Source organism: Mauremys reevesii, linkage group 26 (genome assembly GCF_016161935.1).
Source record: "Mauremys reevesii isolate NIE-2019 linkage group 26, ASM1616193v1, whole genome shotgun sequence".
NCBI lineage: Eukaryota > Metazoa > Chordata > Testudines > Geoemydidae > Mauremys > Mauremys reevesii.
The window spans coordinates 12,225,251-12,249,020 of NC_052648.1; the positions used below are offsets into that span (position 1 = coordinate 12,225,251).

Genomic DNA, 23,770 nt, shown 5'->3' on the forward strand with positions numbered 1-23,770 from the left:
GGGCATGCATGTGCAGTGTGTGTAGGGCGAGCGTGTGCAGTGCATGTGCAGTATGTGTAGGGTGAGCGTGTGCAGTGCATGTGCAGTGTGTGTAGGGCATGCATGTGCAGTGTGTGTAGGGCAAGCGTGTGCAGTGCATGTGCAGTGTGTGTAGGGTGAGCGTGTGCAGTGCATCTGCAGTGTGTGTAGGGCATGCATGTGCAGTGTGTGTAGGCCATGTGTGTGCAGTGTGTATGCAATGTGTGTAGGGTGTGTGCAGTGTGTGTAGGGTGTGTAGGCCATGCGTGTGCAGTGTGTGCGGGGTGTGTGCAGTGTATGTAGGGCGTGGATGTGCAGTGTGTGTAGGGTGTGTGCAGTGTGTGTAGGGTGTGTAGGTCATGCGTGTGCAGTGTGTGTGCAGTGTGTGCGGGGTGTGTGTAGGGAGTGTGTGTGCAGTGTATGTGCAGTGTGTGTAGGGCGTGGGTGTGCAGTGCATGTGCAGTGTGCGTAGGGCGTGGGTGTGCAGTGCGTATGTTTGGGAGCAGACTGAGCCCTGCACCTTTCTCTTAAAAGCAGAACCAATCGGACGCTGGAAGGTGGCGTGCGCCTCTCCCCTGCCCATTGGGCGACTCCACAGCAGCCAGCCGGAGGGGGGACACTGCAGGCTCCGTGTGTCTGTCGCTCCCGCACCCGCACCCTGGGCTTGGACTAATCAAACGCTCTGCACCCCCCCATGTGGGGAAAGCAAGTGGACATCAGTGCCAGGGGCTCTTGGAGATGGGGAATCCCAGAGGCGGGATGTGCGACACCTTTCTCCCCTCCCACGGCACAGGGCAGGCCTCCGCCGGCGTCAATCAACTTCACTCACTGACTTCAGGGGGAGCTGCCCCTGGTGACACCGGCCAAGGATCTGGCCCTGTATCTTTACCCTTTGCCCTGTGTTCATTTAACCCCTTCAATCAAAGAGGGAGCAAACGGGAGAGACGCACGTCATGGCCTGGTAGATGGACTCCACCCCGTATCTCATGGCGAACTCGTCCACGATCTCCTGAGCCGTCTCGTCGAAGTACACCTTCCAGGCGTCGTCCCCCTTGGCCTCGGGGATCTTCACCACCCCGTTGTTCTGTATGTCCGTCACGAAGTGGAAGAGGTTCTAATGCACAGGACAGAAGAGAGCCCTCAGGGTCACCGCTAGGAAGGGCGCCAACGGGAGAATCAGTGCGAGTGGGTCTGGGGAGGGATTATAACGCTGCTGTGTGTATCAGAGGCCCGGCACCGCTGAGCTGACGCTGCAAATGGGGAGCTCAGTTCTCTGGCACCCTGGTAAGCGTCTGCACCAGGGAAAGTGACTGCAAGAACACTGCCTGATTGGCACAGGTGCACCCGGTGCTGCGATGGAGACTTGGGCTGTAGCTGGGAGTGGGCAGGGATACTCAGATCCAGGGGCCGGGGGCCATATAAACAGATGCCCTAGGAAGACAGGTCCATTAGCCCTGGAGACCAAGCTCCCTACGCGGTCCCTCTGAGTCCCGGGTGAGGCACGCTGGCATGGGGCAGTGTGTGGCAGAATCAGTGCCCCTGCTGTGCCCGCTCTGGCGAGGACGGGAGCCCTTCGCTCTCTGGGGCTCCCAGACCAGGCCGTGCAAATTCACTTGAAACTTGAAGCCACTTTAAAACCAACGTTCTGACGATAAAAGGAACAGGGTGGGGTGGGAGCGGCGAGGCCCTGGGCATGGCTCACCTCGTGCAGGCAGGTGTACTGCACATGGTACGGTGCCACCTTCTCCTCTCCCTTTATCTCCACGCTGATGTGCAGCCGGATGGCTCCGGACACGGCCGACTTGTCCGTCCGCTTGTCTGAGGCCAGGAGAGCAGGAAGCAGAGGACGCATTAGCTCACTGATGGCCCTTTTACAACAGCCAAAGGCAAAGCTGGCTTGGGGGGGCACTGCCTGGGCCTGGCATGTAGGGCGGCTGGGTTCAATGCCCGCTATGACCTGGGGCAAAGCACTGGCCTCAGCTCCTGTTTGTAACAGGGGATAACGCTCTTGCCTTGGTCTGTTCCGCTGTGGCTCTCCGGGATGAGGACTATCTCTACGTACGGTTCCTGTCGGTGGTATCATATCACAACAATAATGAATTTTGGCACGTTCATCTTGTCTGGACTCCTGCGTCCAGTTGAAGAAGGATGGGCAGGTGCTGAGACGGGCTCCCTGGGTGATCAGGGGAACGCAGGGCCCACCTCACGAGAGGAGACAAGCACCTGCCTTGGATAGCCCGGCAGAATAAAGGCTGGGAGGGGGTCTGACTGCTTTCGATACATACGTGGGGGTGCAGGGGACGCCAGGGAGGGAGAGAAACGAAAGGACAGCGCTGGCAGAAGAACGAACAGGGATAAATCCAGCCAGGGACAAACACAGGCTGGAAAGGAGACGCAGGTTTCTAACCATCAGAGGAGAGAGGCTCTGGAGCAGCCTCCCGAGAGGAGCTTTGGGGACAAACGACCTAGCTGGGTTGAGGATGGAGCGTGATGTGTGTTGGAGCAGGATTATCAGCTGGAGCTGCCTGCGCTAGCAGGGACTGGGCTCCGGGGCCCAGGAGGTCCCTGCCAGCCCTGTGGCCACTGTCTAATGATGCAGTAACAAATAAATACAATACAATGACACTCCGGCCGTGTAAATGATAAATAGCGACAACACACTCTGACTTGCTAACTCTGAAAAGCTTTTCAACCTTGTTTGCACGGAAATCGCTACGTACCGCAGAGTCGCAGCCAGTGGAGTCAATGGGAGCGGGTCACTGACTGCCGCGGGGGCCGGAGCGGGCCCTAGAGTTGTATATTGACTGTGCCAGGGACAGGGAATTACCTAGGTTGTACCAGACATCCATCTCCCCGCTCAGCGTCCGGACCTCTATGATCGTCTGGCCCAGAAAGTCGTCGGATTCTCTCTTAAAGCGCTGCTTGACGCGCGACTTGATATCGTCGTCCTCGTCCCAGACCCGCACCTTGATCCGATCGGAGGAGTTATGGCATTCGCTGGGGGAGGAAGGACAGAGAAATTCCCAGAGCAATGCCATGAATTGTTCTTTCCTAGCAAAGAACCCCCCGCCCATGCCCCAGCAAAACCCAGCTATTCACCGGGGAGCTCCCTCAGACCCTTGCAGTCCTGTCGCAAAAGCCTTCTGTGAGTGCTGGGGGTGGGTAACTGCCCCCGGACCAGCATCCTCTGAGCCTGCCATTCCCCGCCGTCGACAGACAGTGCTGGTGTGCGGACGCACTTTTTAATTCCCACACGGCCCATGCACCGGGCTTAAGTGCGACTTAAGTGGTGCACGGACCTTGTGCAGGCTTAGTATCTAGGGGTGACCTGTCCAACTTCAATCCTGACCCAGGAGAGCTGGAATTCAGCCTCCTTGGGCGTCCGGCAGAGAGCGCTAGCACAAAGCTCAGGTGACACAAGGGTCTCCTGCAGGAAGGGAGGGAAGATCAGGCATTCAGGTAGCATGAAGCCACAGGACCTACAGCCATAGGTTGGTCCAGTGCTGTAATGTCCCAGGGGAGAGGCTGTCCCCTCCAAATTCCTGACCAGGGTTTGGAAACAACCAGGAGAAACACCCCCGGAGAAAATCCATCCCAGATATAGTGAGCCCAGCGCACACCAGGAGTCGGTGGGGGGGTGGGGGGATGTCTACACAGCATGCTCACCCCCCTGCTCTGACTCTGATTTCAGCCCACGCCCCCCTCTGGGCCACACACAAATCAGTTCAACTCAGGTCAGCAAGCGCTCTGGGCCCAGGTCTGAGGACGGGGTTTGGGACAGAGCCTAAAACCCGCCGTGACTTGGTCCAAGGCCTGTCACTGTGCAGTGTGGATGCAAATCAAGCTGCAGACCCGGGTGACGGAGAAGAAGGAACAGGCGGCCCCGCGCGCGCCAGGGCAGCCCTGGGGACTAGAGAGGTTGGGCTGGGAGTAGGATGTAACTTACAAATGGAAATTCTCCTCCCAGACCGGATTTAGATTTCCATAGATCGTTTTAGTCCTTTTTTTCGTCTTTCCAACCTGGACAGTAACATACGGGTCACTGGAGCCCGTCTTATCCTTTGCCTGCAGGCCCTGGGCACAGACAACTATGACACAACACACACCCCATGCGCACAGAGGCACAAATGTTTATATGCACACACACGGCAGCACGCACCAGCCAGCCCCACAGAGACACAATACACACACAACAGAGAGAACAGATAAAAACAGGGATCAATGGCAGATACAGAACAACCGGGCAACAAGCGATTTTCAAATCAGCCAGCGCTCAAAAGAGGAGCCCGACTTGGCTTGGGATCCATTGCAAGGGCTGGATCCAGGCATCCAGCTGGATTGGTGCGGGATCTAATGGGAATTCACTTCCTTTTGCCAAAAGCCGAGCTGGAGACGTGTTTCCTGGGCTCCCAAAGGGAGAAAAGCGCCCGGTTAATTTCCTCTCAGCTGCTTGCACCTGGCACAGTCTCTGCACTGGGCTAATGAGAGCAGAAGAATATCTACCCCTCGATGCACGAGGGACCTGACCTATCCTGCTGCGAGATCCCCAGCAGGGGACAAAGCTGGGCTCCAGAGATATGCACACAGAGCCCTGGGAGTCGAGAGCCTCATTAACAGGGAGCTGCAGCCCTTCAGGTCCCAGCATGCGCTGCTCAGTCCTTAGCCAGTTTCATGCCCTGCCGCAGAGCCGTAACTAGGGATTTTTGCGCCCGAGGCAAGGGACAGGGGCGGCACATCTGGCTCTTCGGCGGCAGGTTCCTCTCCGAGGGAAGGACCTGCCGCCGAACTGCCGCTGTTCTTCGGTGGCAATTCGGCAGCAGGTCTTCCCCTCCGAGGGGGTCTGAGGGACCCGCCGCCGAATTTCCGCCGAAGAGCCGGACGTGCCGCCCCTCTCCCTTGCTGACGACCGGCGGCAATTTGGTGGCGGGTCCCTCAGTCCCTCTTGGAGGAAAGGACTTGCTGCTGAATTGCCACCGAATGAGAGACTTTCTGCACCCCTCACCTTCCGCGCCCGAGGCAAGTGCCTCACTCGCCTTGCCCTCGTGACGGCACTGCCCAGCAGCAATAGCGCTGAGAGTGCCTGGCCCAGCGTGCAGAGGGTGGCATGGTGTCCCCATGATGTGGTGCTGGACGGTGCCAGCTCCAGCGTCATCACGGTGGGATGGGGACCTCCAGAGATCTCCAGGGGGCCGCAGGTTCTACTCCCCTTCCCTCCCCCTCTGCCAGTGTTGGATCAGGGGTGCGTGTCCAGAGCTGGCAGGGCACGTCGGCTTGGCCCTGCCCCTACCTGTGATGCTGATCTTGGCCGACCACTTGGAGGTGCCATCCAGCACGCTCTGCTTCACGGCCTTCATCTGCTGGGTGTGGGTGGCTTTGGAGACGGCAAAGATCTCTTGGATCAGCTCGAAGATCTCCGGCTTGTTCCGCTCCCGGATCTTCATGCGGTCCTTCAGCACCATGATGATGTTCTGGGTCCGGTCCTCGGCCCCGTGCTTGGAGCTCTTCTCGGCTGCTCCTGGGGGCGATTGGGAGGAGAGATTCTGGGACAGACTGCCTTTGGGGAGCACTCCCAAGCATTCATTCCGTGCTGGCATTAAAGAGTTAACAGGGGTACGTAAGACCCCCCCCTCTGGCCCCTGCATGGGGGTCTGTAAGACATTGAAGGCATGCAGAAAGCTTAGGATTTGTGTTCCTAAATCACTTAGGGTCTGTTGACAACCCCCCACCCCAATATCCTTAGAAGCCAAAGGAAGAGAGAGGCTGTGCCCCCTTACTCTGTAGGCAGTCTGCGTTCAGCAGGTCTTGGCACTTCTCATGGCACTTCACCCCGCACTCCGTACAGCGCATGCCCTGCCGGGCGATGCCCCACAGCAGCCCCTCGCACTCGTAGCAGTACGTGGGGGTGGTGGCGGTCCACACCTCGAAGTTGTGGGGGGTCGTGGAGGAGATGGGGTAGATTAAGGCTTGAAGGGTCTTCTTGTAAACATGGTTTTTCTAAGGAAAGAAATGGGGCAGGGGAAAGGAAAAAATGCTCACACCATCCAGGCTCTTGTCTGAGCGGGGCAGGGCTGCTCCCAGCCAGCGAAAGACCCCCAGAGATGGGGCTTATAGACACAGTGGTCTCCATCCCTCCAGTACTGGGCATGCAGACCTTCCCCTGCCACTGATGTGCGGCCAGCTCTGGGGTGGGACGCAGCTGCTGCTTAACAGCGCGCAGCAACGGGATGGGCATGAAGGACACCAGAGCAAGTGGGCAGAATGCAATGACCTTCCTTGGGATTAGCCCAGTTCATACCCCAGCTGGGAAAGCTTTAACAGCCACGAGCAGGCTGGTTATTTTTTTCCCCTCTGAGAGATGACACCTCTCACGGCACAGAGCCCCTGGTAACCACCCTGGTTCAGCGCTGACTCAGGGACAAGTAATCTCATCTGCACCGCTTCCCTGCAGCACCCGTCTCCTCCTTGGCAGGGCCCCGTCCCACGGATGACACCCCCCTCCGACCCCGCTTTGCTTGTGCAGTCTGACAGGCTCGGTGTCTGGAGCCTGCGACAGCAGAGTCAGGGATGCCGAGGGGTGGCACTTACTAGCTCTTCGTTGTTTAAGGTGCTTGATGCTAGTGCTGATGTGATTCCGGCTTTCCTGGACTGGACCAGCGACTGTTGGCGTGAAACAGAACCAAACAGCTGTATCAGCGGGGAGGAGTCACAGCCAGCCCCGCCCCCCAGCCGGTGGGCTTTTAAAAGCACAGGTCTCAAGGCAAGATGCCCAGCTCCTCAGTGTGGTGGAAGCCACAGCATCTCCAGAACGTCTCTAGGGACATGCCCCAGCCCGGGCCCAATGGCCAAAGTACTCAGCAGCCCAGTGGGACGCATTCAGACGTGGTCCTGGGCGCTGCTGCAGCAGGGGGTGGATGAACTGACTAGCACGCCAAGGCCACGAGCCCTCTGGGCATCTAGGCCAAAGCCTGGGCAGGGAAACGGGGGTTCAGGATTAGTCACATGGTAGCTACCAAAGCAGGACAACCCTTCAGGCCCAGAGCCCTCATCCCTGACAACAGGGAAGCTCCTCGATGCCAGGTGAAAGACACCTGCCCCCAACTCAGGCGGCCCTCACGGCATGTGGCCAGACAGGACCCAGTTCACCAGCCCGCGTTGGCCTCCATTTTCATCCCCATTCAAACAGTTTGGGGTGGTCTTGACTCGACCTCCAGATCCTCCCCACCCACCCCCAATCGACAGTTCTCTGCCGCGGGAGCTGCTCATGAGCCCGGCCGTTTATATTAAAGCCCCGAATATTTTCTGCAAGAAACAGGACAAGGGAGGAAACTCAGGTGCGAGAAACAATGCCGGACTCACCATAGCCTGCGAGGGAGCCCAGAGCCAGAGGGATGGAAAGCAAAAGACAGTTATATCGACCCTTTCACGCAGGGAAGTCAAGCCCCATTTCTTTCCTCTCTGTCACAGGGAGTCGATGGGGAAACAGACGGCACCAAACGCTAACCCACTTCTGCCCAGCTCTCTGTTGCTGTTCCCCACTCTCAGCCAGGAGCTGGAACTAGCTACATTCTGTACCTCAGAGATATTGCAGGGACCCCCCGGCCCCTCAGGGTTCAGGGGGGCTGAGCGTGGGCGTAACAAGACGAAGGCATGGACCAGAGGAAGCAGGTTTAGGATTCAGGTATGGCTCTGAGCCAGTGATAGGGGTTGGCGGGGGCGGGGGGGGGCTCTTTGTCACTGCTTTGGAGCAACAGGAGATTCTTCTGTCTGACAAGAGAGGATGCACGGTCCCATCTGTATTCATCTGGGCATAGCCGCCGGGCGGGGCCAGCTTGCTTCCTGGGCGTGTAGTGCCTGATCTGAAGCTCAGTGGAGTCAGTGGGGATCTTTCTACGGGGTTGGGGCTTAAGGGGTCACCCAAGGAAGGGAGCCCGGCTGCTACAGAGATAAAGCTGTCCATGGTGAATGCGGATAAAATGCATCCCAGTGCAGCGAGTCACCAGGAGTCACAACCACGGAGCATCTTCCCTGCTGTCCGTATCCCCCTATACATACTACAGCCCAGTGCAGACACCTTCCCTTCGCCACCCAACCCAGGATCGCTCCAGCACCAACACAGAGAGACAAACACAACACTCAGCGCAGGGGCATCAGCAGCGGCTTGCGCTCCCGGGGCCAGGGGAGAGCAGCACGCGGGCACCACGCGGACAAGGCAGCAAAGGAACAAGGCCAGGCAGCTGGGGTGGAGAGAAACACGAGGACAACAGAATCCCTGGGGCGGGGTGCAGAGCACAACCCCAACCAATGGATTGAAGAGGGGGAGGGGAAGGCAAGGGGGAGCCTAGGTGAGAAGGCTAGAAGGGGTCCAGTTTCAAATTTTGTCCTTCTTTGTCACCAGCGAAAATAGCACCAAGCAGGCTGTGTGTTACGTGTGGGGTCTGCACGGAGGGGAGCTTGACTGGGGCTGGATGAGCCTTGCCACTGCAATATGCTGTGAATTACAGCAGTGCACGTAACGGTATATAGTCTGTGAATTATGGGAGGGTGGCACATGCAGTGGCTTATAACCTATGGATTACAAGGGAGCATCGGCTGCAGCAGTGCACAGTCCAGTCAGTAGATTTACAGCAACGCATATGTAGCAGTGTATAGTCTGTGAATTACGGGAGCGTGTGGGTTAGAGAAGTTAATTACAGGAATGCGCTGGTTGTAAGGGTATATCCTGTTACTTACGGGCGTGTGTGTATTGTATAGTGTAGTGTATATGGCTTGCTCTAATGGCATGGAGAGGCTGAGTTATGGGACTGTGCTCCATAAAGTGGAATATACTCTGTGAATTATGAGAGTGTCCTGAATGCAGCAGAATATGGAGAGACCTGCAGGAATGTGCTGGATGGTGCCGTCTGTGTGCTGTGAGTTAGGAGAATGTGCTCGATGGTGCCATCTATGTGCTGTGAATTACGGGAATGCCCTGGATGGTGCCGTCTGTGTGCTGTGAATTAGGGGAACACGCTGGGTGGTGCCGTCTATGTGCTGTGAATTAGGCGAATGCGCTGGGTGGTGCTGTCTGTGTGCTGTGAATTAGGCGAATGCGCTGGGTGGTGCCGTCTGTGTGCTGGGAATTAGGGGAACGCGCTGGATGGTGCCGTCTGTGTGCTGGGAATTAGGGGAACGCGCTGGGTGGTGCGGTCTGTGTGCTGGGAATTAGGGGAATGAGCTGGGTGGTGCGGTCTGTGTGCTGGGAATTACGGGAATGCGCTGGGTGGTGCGGTCTGTGTGCTGGGAATTACGGGAACGCATTGGATGCTGCTGGGAAGATTTCCACTGCCCTTGTGAAGGGATCTGGGAACAAAACTAGAAACCAAATGTTGCCACGGAAGGACTCGGACTCGGACAAGGCCCCAGAACCTGTTAAAGAGACAGCACCCTTTGGAAGAGTGACCTCCTCCGCACTCTCCCAGCAGGCTGGGTCATTCCCTAGGAGCCCGAGGGGCTGGGGGGCAGACCCCCACGGCCAGCTCTGTGGAGCTAACGGCCAACTTCCTTCAAGGGCAGCAAGTGACACCCCCAAGAGGGGAGTCCCAGAAATGTCAGGCTGGAAGGGGCCTGGAGAGGTCACCCCTGCGCCGAGGCAGGACCATGTGAACCTAGACCAGCCCGAAAGGGTTTGTCCAGCCTGGTTGTAAAAACCTCAGTGAGCCATAACGCAGGGAGACCAAGGAACAGAGGTGGGCCCAGGCCGGGACGCCTGATCCAACCCTGCTCCAGCTCTTCACTCAGCCCCAGCTCCTCGCCAAGTCACTGCACTTCCTGGCTTTCTCTCCGCTGAGGTTTGAGACTGTCAGGATTTCTCCGGCCTTCTCCATGTCTTGGGTCTCCCCCAGCAATTCGTACACACTCACTCAGACGGCGTCTGGAAGGCAGAGTCTCCTAGACGCGTCCGAGGAGGCCTTCGCTCTGCTGGATGCCCCTATCTGCAGGCTCAGCTGCCGCGCAGAGGCTAATGTCTGAATGGAGTCACCGAAGTCAGTGACTGAGCTCCCCCGGGCTTCGCCGGGGCCTGGGTTTCGCTCATCTTAGCACGCCTACGAAGGGCTCCAGTGGGTCAGCATTGGGGAGGGGGCCGGGCGGGCAGTCCGGCAGCGGGGCTGCTGCTCGGTTTTCGCACGCTCGTTCCGTGCTTGGCGGGGCCTGTGCTATCCGTGCGGCCAGGGAGTGACGCCTGCTCGGAGACATGGCTCCAGTGCTCGCACACCCACCCTGCCAGGAATCAGGGCCTGCAGCGGAGCCAACCCGCGGGCAGCCCAGCCAGGGCAGTTCTCTGTATCGGCTGCCTGACGGGGGAAAGAGGCAGCAGACCGGCTCAAGCCCAGCAGCAGTTCAGTGGCTGCAATTGCTCCTGTACCAGCCTTGAACCCAGCCCTGCTCATGCCTTGCCTCACCCTCGGTAACCCAGTCCTGACCCTCGGCTCCAGGTCTGACCGCAGCTCTGACGCTGGGCTCTGATTCCTGGCTACCGACTCCCCCTCTAACCACCTGCCCTGACTGCTGCTCCAAGGAGCAGGCACACCCCAGTCCTGTGCCCCTCCCTGCCCTGTGCTCCAGAAGCCTCTCGGGGGGAGCTTGCTGGGGCTCGGTGGAGGGTTTGGGCCGGGCGAGGGAGGGAGGGACCGGGCAGGTGATGCAAAGGGTGCTCTCTCTTTAACTCGGAAGACCACGAGCTCACCAGGTCGCTGACTAGTGGGAGGGATTTGCGTCCAGGCTTAATATCAGGCATGCTGTCAATGCAACGCAGAAACTTTACCGCCGCTCCCCTGCGGTAGCACCCCGCCAGCCAGCACCACAGGAAAGAGAACAGAAACACAGCCATGTTACACGGAGCCAGCCAGGCAAGCGGGGCGGAGAGCGCCTGAGCCGGATCCAAGGAGGAGGGGGCCACTGACGGGCGAGCGGGGAGGCCGCTGCTGATGCTAAGAGAGGCCCCCTCCCCCGAGTGGCAGCCCCACCAGCCCTTTGGTTAACCCGGCTCGGCGCACTCTGCGGCGCACTCCAGCGGGGGCAGAGCACACAAGCCAGGGAAGCCAGCGGTGTCAGGAGGAGCCTCACCAAATCGCTAACTAGGGGGATTGGCTTTCTCTTGCGTATGTCGGGCATGCTGTCAATAATGATCAGACCGCCGCCAGGCCTGGAAGAGAGACAAGAGTCAGAGGGGACCGACTGAGACACCCCGGAGATGCTCCGCGGCTCCTGTGTGCCCCTGCCCTACCCGCGTCCCCGCCCTGCAGGGGGGACAGCGGATGGGTCAATGCAGCGGTGGGCCCACCCCCTGCCCCAAGCCCCCTTCGAGCCACACAGCTGAAGGCCAGAAGGGACGGCCCGATCAGCCCGATGGATTTCCAGTAGCTCACAGCACGGGTCCCACCCAGCTGCCCCCACATTCAGCCCATCTGTTGTGCCCATTCCTGCCCAGGATCTCCAGAGCCATCCTGTCCCCGACAGACACAGACAGAGGGGAACGGAGCAGGGTCTGAAACGGTGCACGAGGAGTCACCAGCCGCTCCTGCGCATGTCCCCTCCCCGTCACAGAGACCCTGCAGCCACACAGCCAGGGAGAGACCCCCGGAACCCCCAAGACCACGGCTCAGCACAGCAGCAGCTATGTAGCAGTGAAAGGGCCGGGGGTGGGAAGAGAGACCACAAACCCTGGCCAGTGGCAGGAATGATCCCTCCAAGGGCCTCGCTCGGGGTTCGCTCACTCCACTGCGAACGGGGAGGGACTCGCCCTGAGAAAGGGGGTTTATCCGGAAGAACAAAAATGTGAATTTCAGTAAGTTTCGGCCTTTTGTCAACGGTGGGTCCTGGAACTTTGCTCCCATGCTGGTTTCAACGGGAAATGCTGCGCACTGGGGCTGGCTTTGGGGTTTCTCAGTCAGGGGCAGCAATTTCCCGCCCCTGTGCACAGACGCGAACAAGGAAGCGAGGTGCCCGGCAGCGGATGATCCAGCCCCCTCGGCTCCGTAGGGTACAATCTCCTTGACTGCTACAGCTGCTGTAACTAGTTTGTGCAGAAAGTTTTCCCACTAAAAACCTCCCAGGTTTGTTGCAAGTGAAACGTTTAAGTGTCAATTCGGATGAAACCTTGGATCTTTCCCGCCCTAAATGTCAGAACGGGCATTTCTGTCCCTAAGCGACACTCCGAAAAGCGGTTCTTTGGCCTGACAGGGCTGCTTTGTTTGGGGTTTTTCAGTTTAGAGCCAGACAAAGCATTTCACGCTGCGACGCAACGTGCATTTTGCCTCACCCCGGCGTTTTGCGGGGTCGCTGGACAGTTTGCCGTGGCAAGGGAATGGCAGGAAGGGGAAATGAAAAGGCTTGTTTGGGTTTGAAACCTCAGTTAGAAACTTGAAATCTTTCAGGGAAAAACCTGTCGGTTTTCTGACCCGCTCCAATAGCTACGTAGCCCCAGGCCAGGAGTTCTGGAGACCCAGTGCCACCACCTTGGGACGGGAGCCAGGGAGAACCCCAGGCCTGACCACGGTCAGCAGCCTCGGTACAGATCACTTGCCTTTCGTCACAGCTGAGCCGCGTGACATTGCAGGTGGGGGCTTCTCGGACTCTTTAATTCTGGGTCTGTCCACACAGATCCAGGAGACCAGAGCTCCCTGGAAGCAGGTCCCACTGTATCCGCCATGGGGGAAGTGTGGCTGATACATCTCCCTGCCTCTCGAGGGATGGCTGGGCAGAGACGTCACTGCTGCTTCATCTCAGCCAGCCAGCCCCTAGGGGAACTCAGCCTCCTCTCCCCCTGGGAAGTCGGACATGCAGGGCCCTTCCCGAGAGGTCTGGAAGACGGGACTGTGACACGCCGCCCGGGAAGGGGACCAAACACGGCATGTCCAGAGAGCAAAGGGCATCACACGCATCGATGCTTGGCACATCCTGGGCACTTAGAGCGCAGAAAGGGGGTGGGGACCTGCTGCGACCTGCAGCACAGGGGTCGTGACAGCCGGACACACTTGCTCTTTTCTCTTCTTCCGCGGCTTTTTCTGCCCGATTCGTTCCAGTGGAGACGTGGAGCAGTTTGGCTCGGGTGCTGCTGGGGCCTGGCAGATCTGCACCACCCTCCCGTTGCAGTAACTGACCTGTGCCCACTGGAACGGCCTACAGAAAAGGCCCAACTCTGAAAAACGGACCCTCTGTGGCTGTCGTGGGCTGGGGAGGTGTATCTCGTTCCATAGTGCTCCCCGCCCCACAGGGCCACTCCGTAATTACGTATCCAAGGTGTCCCCCTCCCCAGCCCCCAACGCCAGGGGCTCAGGTTTCACAGATGCCCTGGGGCCGGAAGAGATTTCAGGTTTGCCCGGTTACTCACCCGCCTTTAAACCACAGCGACTTCGCCTCGCCAGATCCTTCTCCCCGGGCCTGTGGGACAGACAGACAGAGTCAGCGCTGCTTCCCAGACGTGCAGGTGAACCAGGGCAGGCAGCTAGCTGGGGCGAGCCACAAGCAGCAGATTTACTGGGGCTTCCCTGTGCTGAAGAACAAGTGCTTGGAGACACACAGGGAGCGTTGAACAACAATACACAGCGCAGCAGACACAGGGGGGCTCATGTGGGTCGAGGGACAGGGAATAAAATATATTAGAGAGTCCGGAGATGAATGAGCAAAATAACAGCTGCATTTAACCAAGAGCTAAATTCAACTAGATGAGCAGGAGAAACAAACCGCCCAGCCCTCTGGCCATGCAGATTCTAGCAAGGAGCTCTGTTGCTGAGCAGTTTAACAAAGCTGATTAATCCACTGCTGGTAGCACAGAAACTACAGAGGCGATGTGCTGGGGGAATCCGGAAGCCAACGAATTGAGCAGAAAAGTTTGACTGGTCTGTTCTGTCCAGAACTCTTTTGGAAGATGTTGGACCGGCAGAGTATATGGGAGGCTGAGTGTATCTGGGATGGGCTGTTGCAGAGGGATGTGAGTAGAGACCAGACATCCATGGAGGACTTTGCTTTCCCAATTGATTTTTCCCTTGCCAAGACTGGGAAAAAATCTGGGGGCGCAGCAGAGCCTGGGGGAGAACAGGAGCAAACACCAGTGACGGCCCCTCAGTGTGGCACCCCGTCCTCCCCGCACCCACACACACGCGCGCACACAGCAGGATGGGCACACACAGCGCGGGTCCGGGTTCAAGCGAACATGCTTACCTGCATGCGGGCCACCGCCCTGCCCCACGGGGAGGGGAGACGCGGCCACAAGGGCCAGGGTGGTGAACAACTGAAAAGAGAAGCAGCGGGGAGGGAATCGACGCCCCAGGGGGGCGAATCCGGAACCAAAAGAAAAAGAAAAGATGGAGGATGGAGTCTAAAAACAGAACAAAAAATGGTCAACTCAATAAAAGCGACGGGGGTGGGGGTGGAGGTGGGGGAGGGAGCCACGAGGACAGATCAACGTGTACATGAACCAGATACAGCCGGGACTGAGCTCTGCCGGGTCGCCTGCTGCAGCGCTCCGCACTCCACCCGTCTCCTGGGGAAGAAGCCCTGTGCGGGGGCTGGGGGAACGTCTACACAGCACCCGAGCTCGCCTGAATCCGCTCAGCGCAGCCGGCAGCGGCACCGCTGGGGCTTCAGCTTGGGTAACCCAGGCCCAGTGCGGACTCCGGGTCCATACTGGGCCCGCTAGCCTGTGCGGGGCTGTCGTCGCGTAGCCGTGCCCCCCGGATTCAGGCCAGTTCAGGGCGGCTGGCCCATGCCCACCTTGGTGCTGTGTAGACGTAGCCTGAAGTGCCGCTGACTTCACGGGGAACACGCAGCTCGTCAGGGCCCAAAGGGCTGGGCAGGTGCATGCGGTGATGCAGGCAGGCTCGCTCGGCTCTGCCCAAAGCCCCCTCTCCGGATTTCCCCTGCCCCCCACCTTGCCCAGCAGTCTCCAGCACTCCAGGCCGTGCACTAGCCGCCCCGATACGTGCTCTGCAGGTTCTAGTTAGATGAAGAAACCTCCCTGCTCCTTTCCATGGAGGGTGGCTTGGTCAGTGCTCTCCGGCTGATAGCAAGGAGGCCCTGACCCCATGATCTCTGGCAAGGGCAAATGGGGGAAGCTGGGAGGCTTTCACCCTCGGCTGGGACCCACCAGGCCCAGTGAGCCAGGGCTGTACCAGGCCATGCCTTTGCTAACCCCCTCCCCACCACCCCGGGAGTCGTCCCCCGTCCGATTCCAACCCAGGGCTGCAATGGCTGGGGAAAGACGTCAATCTGCCTTGTCTAAGTCCTCTTTGGACAGGTCCCTGCCGGCTGGTGGCGCACTCACCTCTTGCAGCTGCATGCAAACCTTGTTGAATGCTTTTAGCCAGTTGGCCTTGGCTCGGGACTTGGCGTCCTGGACTTCCACGTCCTCCCGCTCTCTGTAACTGGACAGACAGGTCAGGCATTTAGTGGGGGCTCACTCAGGGACGGCGGGCGGGGGGGGAGTCAGACCCAGCCCGGGGGATGGCCTCCAGCCAACGTGCACGGACACCCATGTCTGCAACTTTCCTACAGAGCCAGAGTGTTTGATGAAGGCATCTGGCTCCAGATGGGTCTGTGTGTGTGTGTGTGTGTGTGTGTCTTGCTCTGTGTGTGTGTGTGTCCATCTTGCTCTCTGTGTGTATGTCTGTGTGTGTGTGTGCGTGTGTGTGTGCGCGCGTGCGTGTGTCCGTCTTGCTTTTTGTTTCAGCTATTTAGCCAATGTTGCATGAACGATTTATTTCCAGCTCACCAGCGATGGGATCTTCAGCATGCCTGGAATTCACCTGGAATTAGCTAAACATCTCCGCAAAGGCCAAATGCCCGTGTCTACCCATTTTCGGCTTTGCCCCCCAGGGCACGGCGCTGCTGACACACAATCTAGGGGAAGGCTGAGAGGCAGAGGTTGCTCACCTCCCTCTGGGCTGGTAAGGGAGAACGGGAGTGGAATTTAACGGGATGTGGTATCCAGAATCGGACACGATCCAAAATTAAGCCGTTAACAGAAAAAAAAAGCAGCAATAGGAACACTCAAAGTTTGGAGGCTCAAGTTCAGATAAGCACCCAACCACCACGACTGCTCCTCTGAAAGGTCACTTGGCTTCTGCGCCATCCAAGCCCCTTGGAGCTGCCAAGCCAGGCTGGAAGTCTCCCTCCCAATATCACAGTTCTCGCAGCTTCTGCATGGGCTGGGACTCAGACAGGACAGAGCTGGAGGCACAGTACTGAGGGACTTCTGCTTCTGGTCCCAGGAGACCCAGGAGGTGCAGAACTGCACTGAAAATTAAGCTCCAATTCCTCCAGGAAAGGGCTGTCCAAGATTTCTGCCCAAATGCCATCCCATATCTCGAGTCATTTCATCCAGTCAAGTAAGTGAAAAATACCTCAGGAGGGTTGGAGTTTGCAACCATCACTGCAAACACAGACTGCTACCACTTGAGCTGGAGAAGTAACCGTGAGGGGTAAGTAGCAGTAGTAGGTTGTTATCTTCTATGTTGACCTCAACCCTGCCCCCCAACTGGCAGGAGATGCTGAGTGCAGAACACACACTTTACAAGCATGTTGCTTGAGGCCAGCTTTATGAGACTCATCTGAGATTCCCCATCCCTTCTTAATTTTTAATAATTCCAAAGCTCACTGTGTGCTTTTTAAAATAAGAGCTTCGGTCAATAATTTAAACAAAGTAAGAAACCCAAGAAAGAAGTCTGTGGCTGCGTCCTCTCCATTTTGGAGCGATTCTGCTCACCCAACCATAGAAAAGTAGAGCTGTTCAATATTAAAAGCAGAGACCAACATCTGTGAATTATTCACATCATTCCAGGGATGCAACCATCAAATTTCTTCATCTCTGCAACTCGGGAGGGGATGGATAGGAGGGATGCAGCCTGGAAAGATAAAGGCCCTCCAGGAAGTTTTCTTCCTGCTTTAATACGACACCCAGGTAATAGACTGATGCCCCTCCAGAGCCCCCGTGGCTCTGATACAGTGAACACCAGAGCCACACCAGGTTTATGTGACTCCAGGCCAGTGAATTCAATCCTACATTGCTTGGAAACCCCAGTGCGGCAGGAAGGCTGAACTCATGCAGCCAGCAAAGCAGCTGCTGTGGGCTCTTCGGAAAGGGCGAGTGGTTTAAAGTGAAAACTTTTAAAGGTTTAAAAAAAATTGAAGAGGCCAAAAATTGTCGGAATGTTCGTTCCTCCATCCGGAGTTGGGAACCTGAACACAAGGGGCCTGATTTTCCAGAGGGGCTGGGCCCCCGCTAACATGTGGGAGGGACCTTCATATGGGGGCAAATTGGACCCTTTCCATTCCAACCAAGGAGGGAGCTTTACCCCGCCCTGTGGAAATGCCGGCCAGCCCATCAGCGCCTCCCTGCTGCCTCAGGAACGGCCAGACCAGGGGGATGTGAGGAACACTTGAGCCTTAAATGAAAGAGACACCTAACGTCTTTCCACCTGACTCTGTTGGGGGTTGAAGATCCCATGATGACACTTAAAGAGAATACAGCCAAGCCCCGGCATCGGGGTCAGCGCTCCCCTCCCAGCACCGCCGGCTGCAAGCGCACAGGTAGGCGCCACTGCTGAGCATAGGCTGCCTCTTCTGCTTGTGTGAATTTTTCATATTGTTTTGTTTGAATATTGTGTGTGCCTCAGTTTCCCCGAGGTGGTGCATGTTGACTGGCGGGAGAGGGAAGGGTTGTTTACTCTTTGCAGAGACCCAGAGATACAGGCGTGACCAGTGCCTGGATGCCATGGACAGTCCCAGAAGACAATGCCTGGGCTCTTGGCGCCTAGCAACAAATGACCCAGGCTGGCCCAGCCTCCTTAGGAAGCCAGCCAGGTGTGAGCAGCTGGGGGACAGAGGACTGGGGACGGGCCAGGTGGGGTAGGTAAGTGTGGGCTGCTGGAAGCAGCGAGAAGGGCTCAGAGGGTCTGGACTGACCCCACCCCGATGGGCTTTGCTGTAACTTTCCGTTCTCTGTGGTAACTAAGGACTTTCTACGCTGTGTTCCAGACGTCTGACAAACCCTCCAGCTGTTACAGGGTCAGGAAGTTGGGGTGCACTGCTCCCTTTGGGGGTGCAAGCCAGGCGGACTCGCTGAGGGCGGCTCACGGCGTGACCCGGGGGACTGAAGGCTCAGAGGTTCGGTCCCAGGAGCAGTGAAGCCGAGGGGCTGACCCGCTGAAGGGGTCCTCCCAGGACTGTCTGACCGGTCACTGCTTGCAGCTCACTGGTAGCGTGCCATGGTGCAGGGCGGACCCAGGGGCAGCCCCCAGGACTCTGCACCAGGCTTTTCCTCCCAAGCCTTTCCCCTGGGCGCTGGCAGGAGGGGGTGGGGCAGCGCTCCCGGGGCAGGCAGCATGGCTGGGCCTGTGTCGTCTGCCCCTGCTGGGAGAAGGTCGGGGTGCCCAGCTTGGGATCGAGGCACCACAGCTCCCTCGGGCTCCTGGGGACCAGGTGCTGGGGCCTGCTCCAGCTGCCGCTGGCATGAAAGGAAAGGCTCCACGGGCACCAATGAGAGCAGGACGGGGCCCTAAGGCTGGCTCAGAACGTCAGCCCAGGGCCCCGCTCCACGCCTACGGCCCAGTCGCCGAGCAGCAGTGGGGTGCCCAGCAACCAGCTGGGCACAGGGCACATTCATGGCAGCCACAGGCTCCTCCCCGGGGCTCGTGTAGCAGTGGGCAACAATGTCTATGGCGCTCATGTCCCCACTAGCGTGCCGGGCCCCACGGGTCGCTAGCATGAGCTCCCCACGGGTCGCTAGCGTGCCGGGCCCCACGGGTCGCTAGCGTGCCGGGCCCCACGGGTCGCTAGCGTGCCGGGCCTACAAGTCAGTAGCATGAGCTCCCCACGGGTCACTAGTGTGAGCTCCCCAGGGGTCACTAGCGTGCCGGGCCCATGGGTCGCTAGCGTGACATACACACCGTGAGCTGTTACTGCCAGCTATGGCTCATGCCCATCATGGCCGCCCAGGACCAGCGCAGGGCCGGGGCACGCAGGAGCGCTGACCCCACGGACACAGCACACTGCCAGTCCGAGCCCCGGGCTCTACGTTCCAGCTCCCTTCGCCAGCACCGGTCCCTGCATGGCTCACCCCAGCCAGGCCCCGCTGCCTGGTCCCAGGGTGGGGGAGCACCCTAGAGACCCTACGGGAGAAACCACCACCCACCTGGGAGCCCTTCCTCCCTCCACCAGCCCCCCCCTCCTCACCCCTCCGCTGGCTTTGGGGGTTCCGGCGCTCTCTCTGGGACTGGGGGCTCCTCCGCTGCTGGCTTTTCCTGGGGGATCTCTGGAGTTTCCTGGGCCGCCTTCTCTTCCTTCCTCTCCTGCTGCTGCTTCAGTGCTGGCACCTGCTGCGCCTGCGGCAGGGGCACTTGCTGCTTCGCCGGCGGCTGCGGGTAGGGCTCGCGCTCCGGGGGTTTGGCCTTGTCCGCCTCCCGGTCCCGCGGCACCTCGGCCTCCACCTTGGGGTAGTCCTGCTCGTTCTCGCTGTAGTCCTCGTCCTCCTCCTCGGGGTAGAAGTCCTCCTCCCAGCGGGGCGAGTCGTCGTGGTAGCTGACGGAGCTGTGGCAGGAGTGGTAGGAGTCCCTGTCCCGCTCGTCCAGCTCCGAGCCCCGCAGGCTCTCGTTGTCGGGGTCGAAGTCGTCGCTCAGCTGGGAGCTGCCTTGGCTCAGCTCCCCGGACGAGGCGTAGCGGCTGCTCCCGGTGGGGCTGCGTGGGGCGGAGGGGAGAGAAGGACAGAAGAGGCTTGACATGGGCCTTTGGGTCCGAGCCGGTTCCCCCTGCCCCGTCCAGCCGGCTGTATCCCGCGGCAGCTCGCGTGCCCTTCCCCAGGCTGCCGGAGCCTTGCTGCCGGGCGGCGCAGCTGAGGGGAAGCATGCCAGGATGGGTGCCCCGGTACCCGCCCGCAGCTTGGGCACGTGGGTGAGCCGGCAGCGGGGGCAGGTGGGAGAAACGTCACAGCTTTCCATCCCTGCTCCTTGGCCCCAGGCGGCTCCGGAGGGGCCCAGTACCACACCCCTGGTCTGGCCCCGATCCTGGGCCTCACGGCTGGGCTGGGAGAATGGGGAATGGGTGGGGGCCCTGCGATCAGGGGTTGGCCAGTTAGGCCGGGGTACCTCAGAGACCCCTTGCCCACCCTCTCAGCAGCCCCCGGGTGGCAGGCAGAGCAGACGTGCCTGGCAGCCAAGACACGCAGTGCCCACCTGGGAGCGGCGCTGCACGGGCAGCCGGGTGTATCCCACGCCCGTGGTCCCCCCCGCCCAGCTCCCCCCCACACATGCCGCTCCCATGTGCCCTTTCCAGCCATTCCCGCTTCTCCCCATCGCTCGCTCCTCCATCACGCCCAGAAATCCCCCCCACCATTCCCAACTCTTCCTTCTCCCCACACCTCCCCACTGCCCTGCTCCTCTGCCAGCCCGCCCCAGACACGCTCCTCGGGCCTCTCCCCACAGGCCGAGCCCACTGCTCAGGGATCAGGTCGGGGGAGGCTCCGGGGGAGGGAGGTGGAGGGGTCAGAGGGAGAAGGGGGTTAGGGGAGAAGGGGGTCTGTGACAAACCAAACCACTGGACACAAGGAGGGAGAAACCCAGGGGCGATTCTCCGAGCACCACAGCCTCCCAGCGGAGAGGCTCACAGTAAGCGCATGCAGACATAGTACAGGGACACGCCTGGGGATAGGACGATACCTCGTCTCCGGCACCGGCAGTGGAGAGGGAGCAGGGGCGGGGGCACGCACACGCTGGCACGGGTGCCCTCTGGCCGAGCCCTGCTGGAGGGGCCAGTTGCCTGGCCTGGGAGAGTGTGGGCAGCTTGGGGATAGGAGCGCCGGGGGAGGTCATCCAAGCTCACAGAGCTGGGACTCATCACAGAGGGGACCCAGCCAGATTGTGGCAGAGAAGGGAGGCGAAACCTCCCCACTCTGGGCTCCTCCGCACCCAGAGTCCCCCTCCCCAGCCCCCAAGAGAGAATTTAAAGTCGCTCCTCCCATATGAGGCTCTGGGCCCCAACCCCGAGGCACCAAGCTCTCAGGATCAGGCTTCCCCGAGCAAGGGCAGGTGTCCTCAAATGCATTGCACATTCTGGGCAGTTTCCACCCCATGAGGCCTAGTGCTGCCCTGCCAGGCAGCTGCCCTGGCCCCTCGCTGCTTAAATCATTCCCGGGCCACCCGGGAGGGAGCCAGCCGCAGCACTGAGCTGGGCTCGCAACGCTCTGCGTGTGAATTCTGTCGGGTAGGGAGGGGCCGGCTGGATAGACCCGGCATGCAGGAAGGCAGGAGATCCTGCCCGATCTGCGCTGCACCCTGCTCTAGGGGGGGATCGCCCTGGCGGGGCCCGCTCGGCGCAAAGGAACTGCCCTCCCCCGTTACTCTCATGCCTTCGTCGTGTGTTGGTGCTGAAATCCGGAGCCCGGCTTCCCACCCCGCTGAGCGCGCCGGGAACCGCACCCCGGAGACGACGGGGGAGGCCAGTTAGATGGGGCACTGGGGACCCCAAGCGAGGGGCAGCCGAGCCCGCCTTTGGGGTGGTGGCTGAAGGACCAAGGCTGCGTGGGCGACCGAGCCAGCCACACTCCCAGGTCCCAGCGGGTGAACGGAACGCGTCCAATCCCAGGCAGGTGAAGGGAGCTGCCAGGCTCTGTCCTGCTCCATTTAGATATTTCTTCCCTCCCACGCCCGGTTCTGGTTCTGGTTCTGTCTCAGCAGCAAGGACAATGCCAACCTGCCCAACTGGCATCACCTGCCCCATGGCCAGGGAACCCTGCCTCAGCGAGAACCCTTCGGAGAACCGGAGCACAGAGCAGGGCACCCTGGGGCATCTCTTGCTGCAGCGGGGATGCATGTGCAATGCACTTTACGCCGGACACCTCGAGGAACCCATGCCCAGGAGCCTTGTCATAGGAGTGGCCGGGGATGGGGAGGGAGCGGGTACTTCCGGCAGCCGCATGGGGCTGCCATTGCCGGGACTGGTATCGGCCTAACCCGGGCAGCAAGGACCAACCACAGCACTCTGCGTCAGGCACAAGGCTAGAGAGAAGGTAGAGACCCACCTATCCGATAGGTCTAGGGATCGCCTGCTCTCAAGGGAGAACTGGCGGCTGGTCCGCCTGCTCGACTCGGAGGCGGACTCAGCGTCGCTGCGCCCGTTTGTGGCAGAATCGACGCTATCGGAGCGTCTGCCGGGGAGGAGAGGAACATGGTCAGCAAAGGTCACCCGGGAACCAACGACACCGCAACAGACAATGAGCTCCCAGCAGGGCCGTGCAGCACGCCCCTTCCTCTCCTCGGGGCTGTGCCCCCTGGCATCCGTCCTCACAGCAACGGAGCCACGGCCCCGGGGTCCTGCGGCCATCCCCCCGATGCCCCAGGGAGTGTAGGATTTTGGGGAGGGCTAGGAGGGGATTCCCCAATCTGGGATCTCCCTGAGGGTGGGAGTGCGGGGTCTGGAGGCTGAACGCTCAGGAGCAGTGAGGCTGTGCTGGCAGCAGATAGATCGGTGCAGGGAAGGCAGATGGCACGGAAACTTCCCCCTACAGCGCTGCCAATGCCGACAGCCCGTCTACGCTTCCAGGCCTGACCCATGAGGCTCCAGCAACGCCTCTGCAGCATCCTCAGCTACTCCACTCCTCACAGCCCTGCCTGTGCACCTAAATCCTGATCAGCAACAGCCCTGCCCCCGGTGTCTCCAGAGTGGAGAGGACTGTCCCTGGGACGCGGATGGATCCCCCAAACTTTCATCTCCCCGATGTTTATTAGGGTTTTACCCTTCGGTGTTCTAACACTAGCCAGGGATTAGATGGGGAGGAAGCGCTGGTTAGTCAAACTCCGCCCACAGTCCCAAACTCCACCCACAATAGCTCTTTCTACTACCACAGAACAGTGAACAACGGCACCGCTGGAACCCATCATTAGGTTTCAGAGTTAACCCCCAGCGAGAGGAATGCAGGCGGCTGGTGGCCCCTCTCCTCAGGCAGCAGGTTCTAACTGCCTGCAGCCTGCACAGCCACAGGGGCGTTCCCCCCAGAGCCTGGATTTTAATTTTGACTGAAAGCTAAGATTCTGGAGGAAGCAGCTGGGGTCGGCACAGAAATGCTAGGGTGGGCACCACTGCATACCAGCTCTGTCCGACCTATGCCAAGAGCTATAGCTAATCTGCCCCCGGTCACAGCTTTTTCTCTTCCTCCGAGACAGCCCCCTTCCCATCCGTCTCTCTCTCCCTGATTGCTGCAGCATAGCCTGGCCTAGCCTCTCCCCCCTGATGTCTGGGGCTGCCGACCACCACGTGTGTGTCTGTGGCGCAGCAGGTCAGTATCCCAGGCCGTCCGAGGGCCGGCGCCGGCCTTCCCCAACTCTACCTGATGGGCCGCTGATCCGAGTAGTCCATCTCGTAGCTCTGCACGGAGTCCGTGTACGAGTCGCGGGAGCTCTGCTGCTGGTGCCTCATGGGATACTGGTGGACCGAGGCGTTGGGCTGGGACGTGGTGTAGTACGGAGGCGGGATGCTATTACTGGTCTCGCTTCGGTAATCGCTGTCCCGGTCGTCCATGGTGCTGTCGGGGTCGTCATCTGCAAAGGGCCGGTTGTCACCGGTGAGCGTTTCGCATGGGAAGGGGCCAGAGGCCACCGCATGACGGAGAGGCATGAGAGAGCCAGTGTCTCAGCAGCAAGGACAATGCCAACCTCTACTGCCCGGCTGGCATCAGTGAGAACCGGGCCACTGCTTCAAAGGCCCCCACCTCTGTGGGACTTTCTCC

At 59.6% G+C, this 23,770-nt stretch overlaps 1 protein-coding gene across 1 annotated transcript in view; it reads right to left on the bottom strand.

The window, feature by feature from the left end:
• Positions 1 to 23,770, bottom strand: part of UNC13A (unc-13 homolog A) — a 114,689-nt gene that overhangs the window by 41,337 nt on the left and 49,582 nt on the right. The window contains exons 9-21 of the mRNA XM_039515907.1: positions 23,372 to 23,582; positions 19,228 to 19,728; positions 15,320 to 15,419; positions 13,388 to 13,437; positions 11,122 to 11,200; positions 7,375 to 7,380; positions 6,604 to 6,675; positions 5,793 to 6,012; positions 5,306 to 5,533; positions 3,965 to 4,106; positions 2,846 to 3,015; positions 1,721 to 1,836; positions 969 to 1,132 (exon numbers count right to left, since the gene is read on the bottom strand). Coding sequence (XP_039371841.1) covers positions 969 to 1,132; positions 1,721 to 1,836; positions 2,846 to 3,015; positions 3,965 to 4,106; positions 5,306 to 5,533; positions 5,793 to 6,012; positions 6,604 to 6,675; positions 7,375 to 7,380; positions 11,122 to 11,200; positions 13,388 to 13,437; positions 15,320 to 15,419; positions 19,228 to 19,728; positions 23,372 to 23,582 — 2,059 coding nt within the window. The remainder of the gene's footprint in view (positions 1 to 968; positions 1,133 to 1,720; positions 1,837 to 2,845; positions 3,016 to 3,964; positions 4,107 to 5,305; positions 5,534 to 5,792; positions 6,013 to 6,603; positions 6,676 to 7,374; positions 7,381 to 11,121; positions 11,201 to 13,387; positions 13,438 to 15,319; positions 15,420 to 19,227; positions 19,729 to 23,371; positions 23,583 to 23,770) is intronic.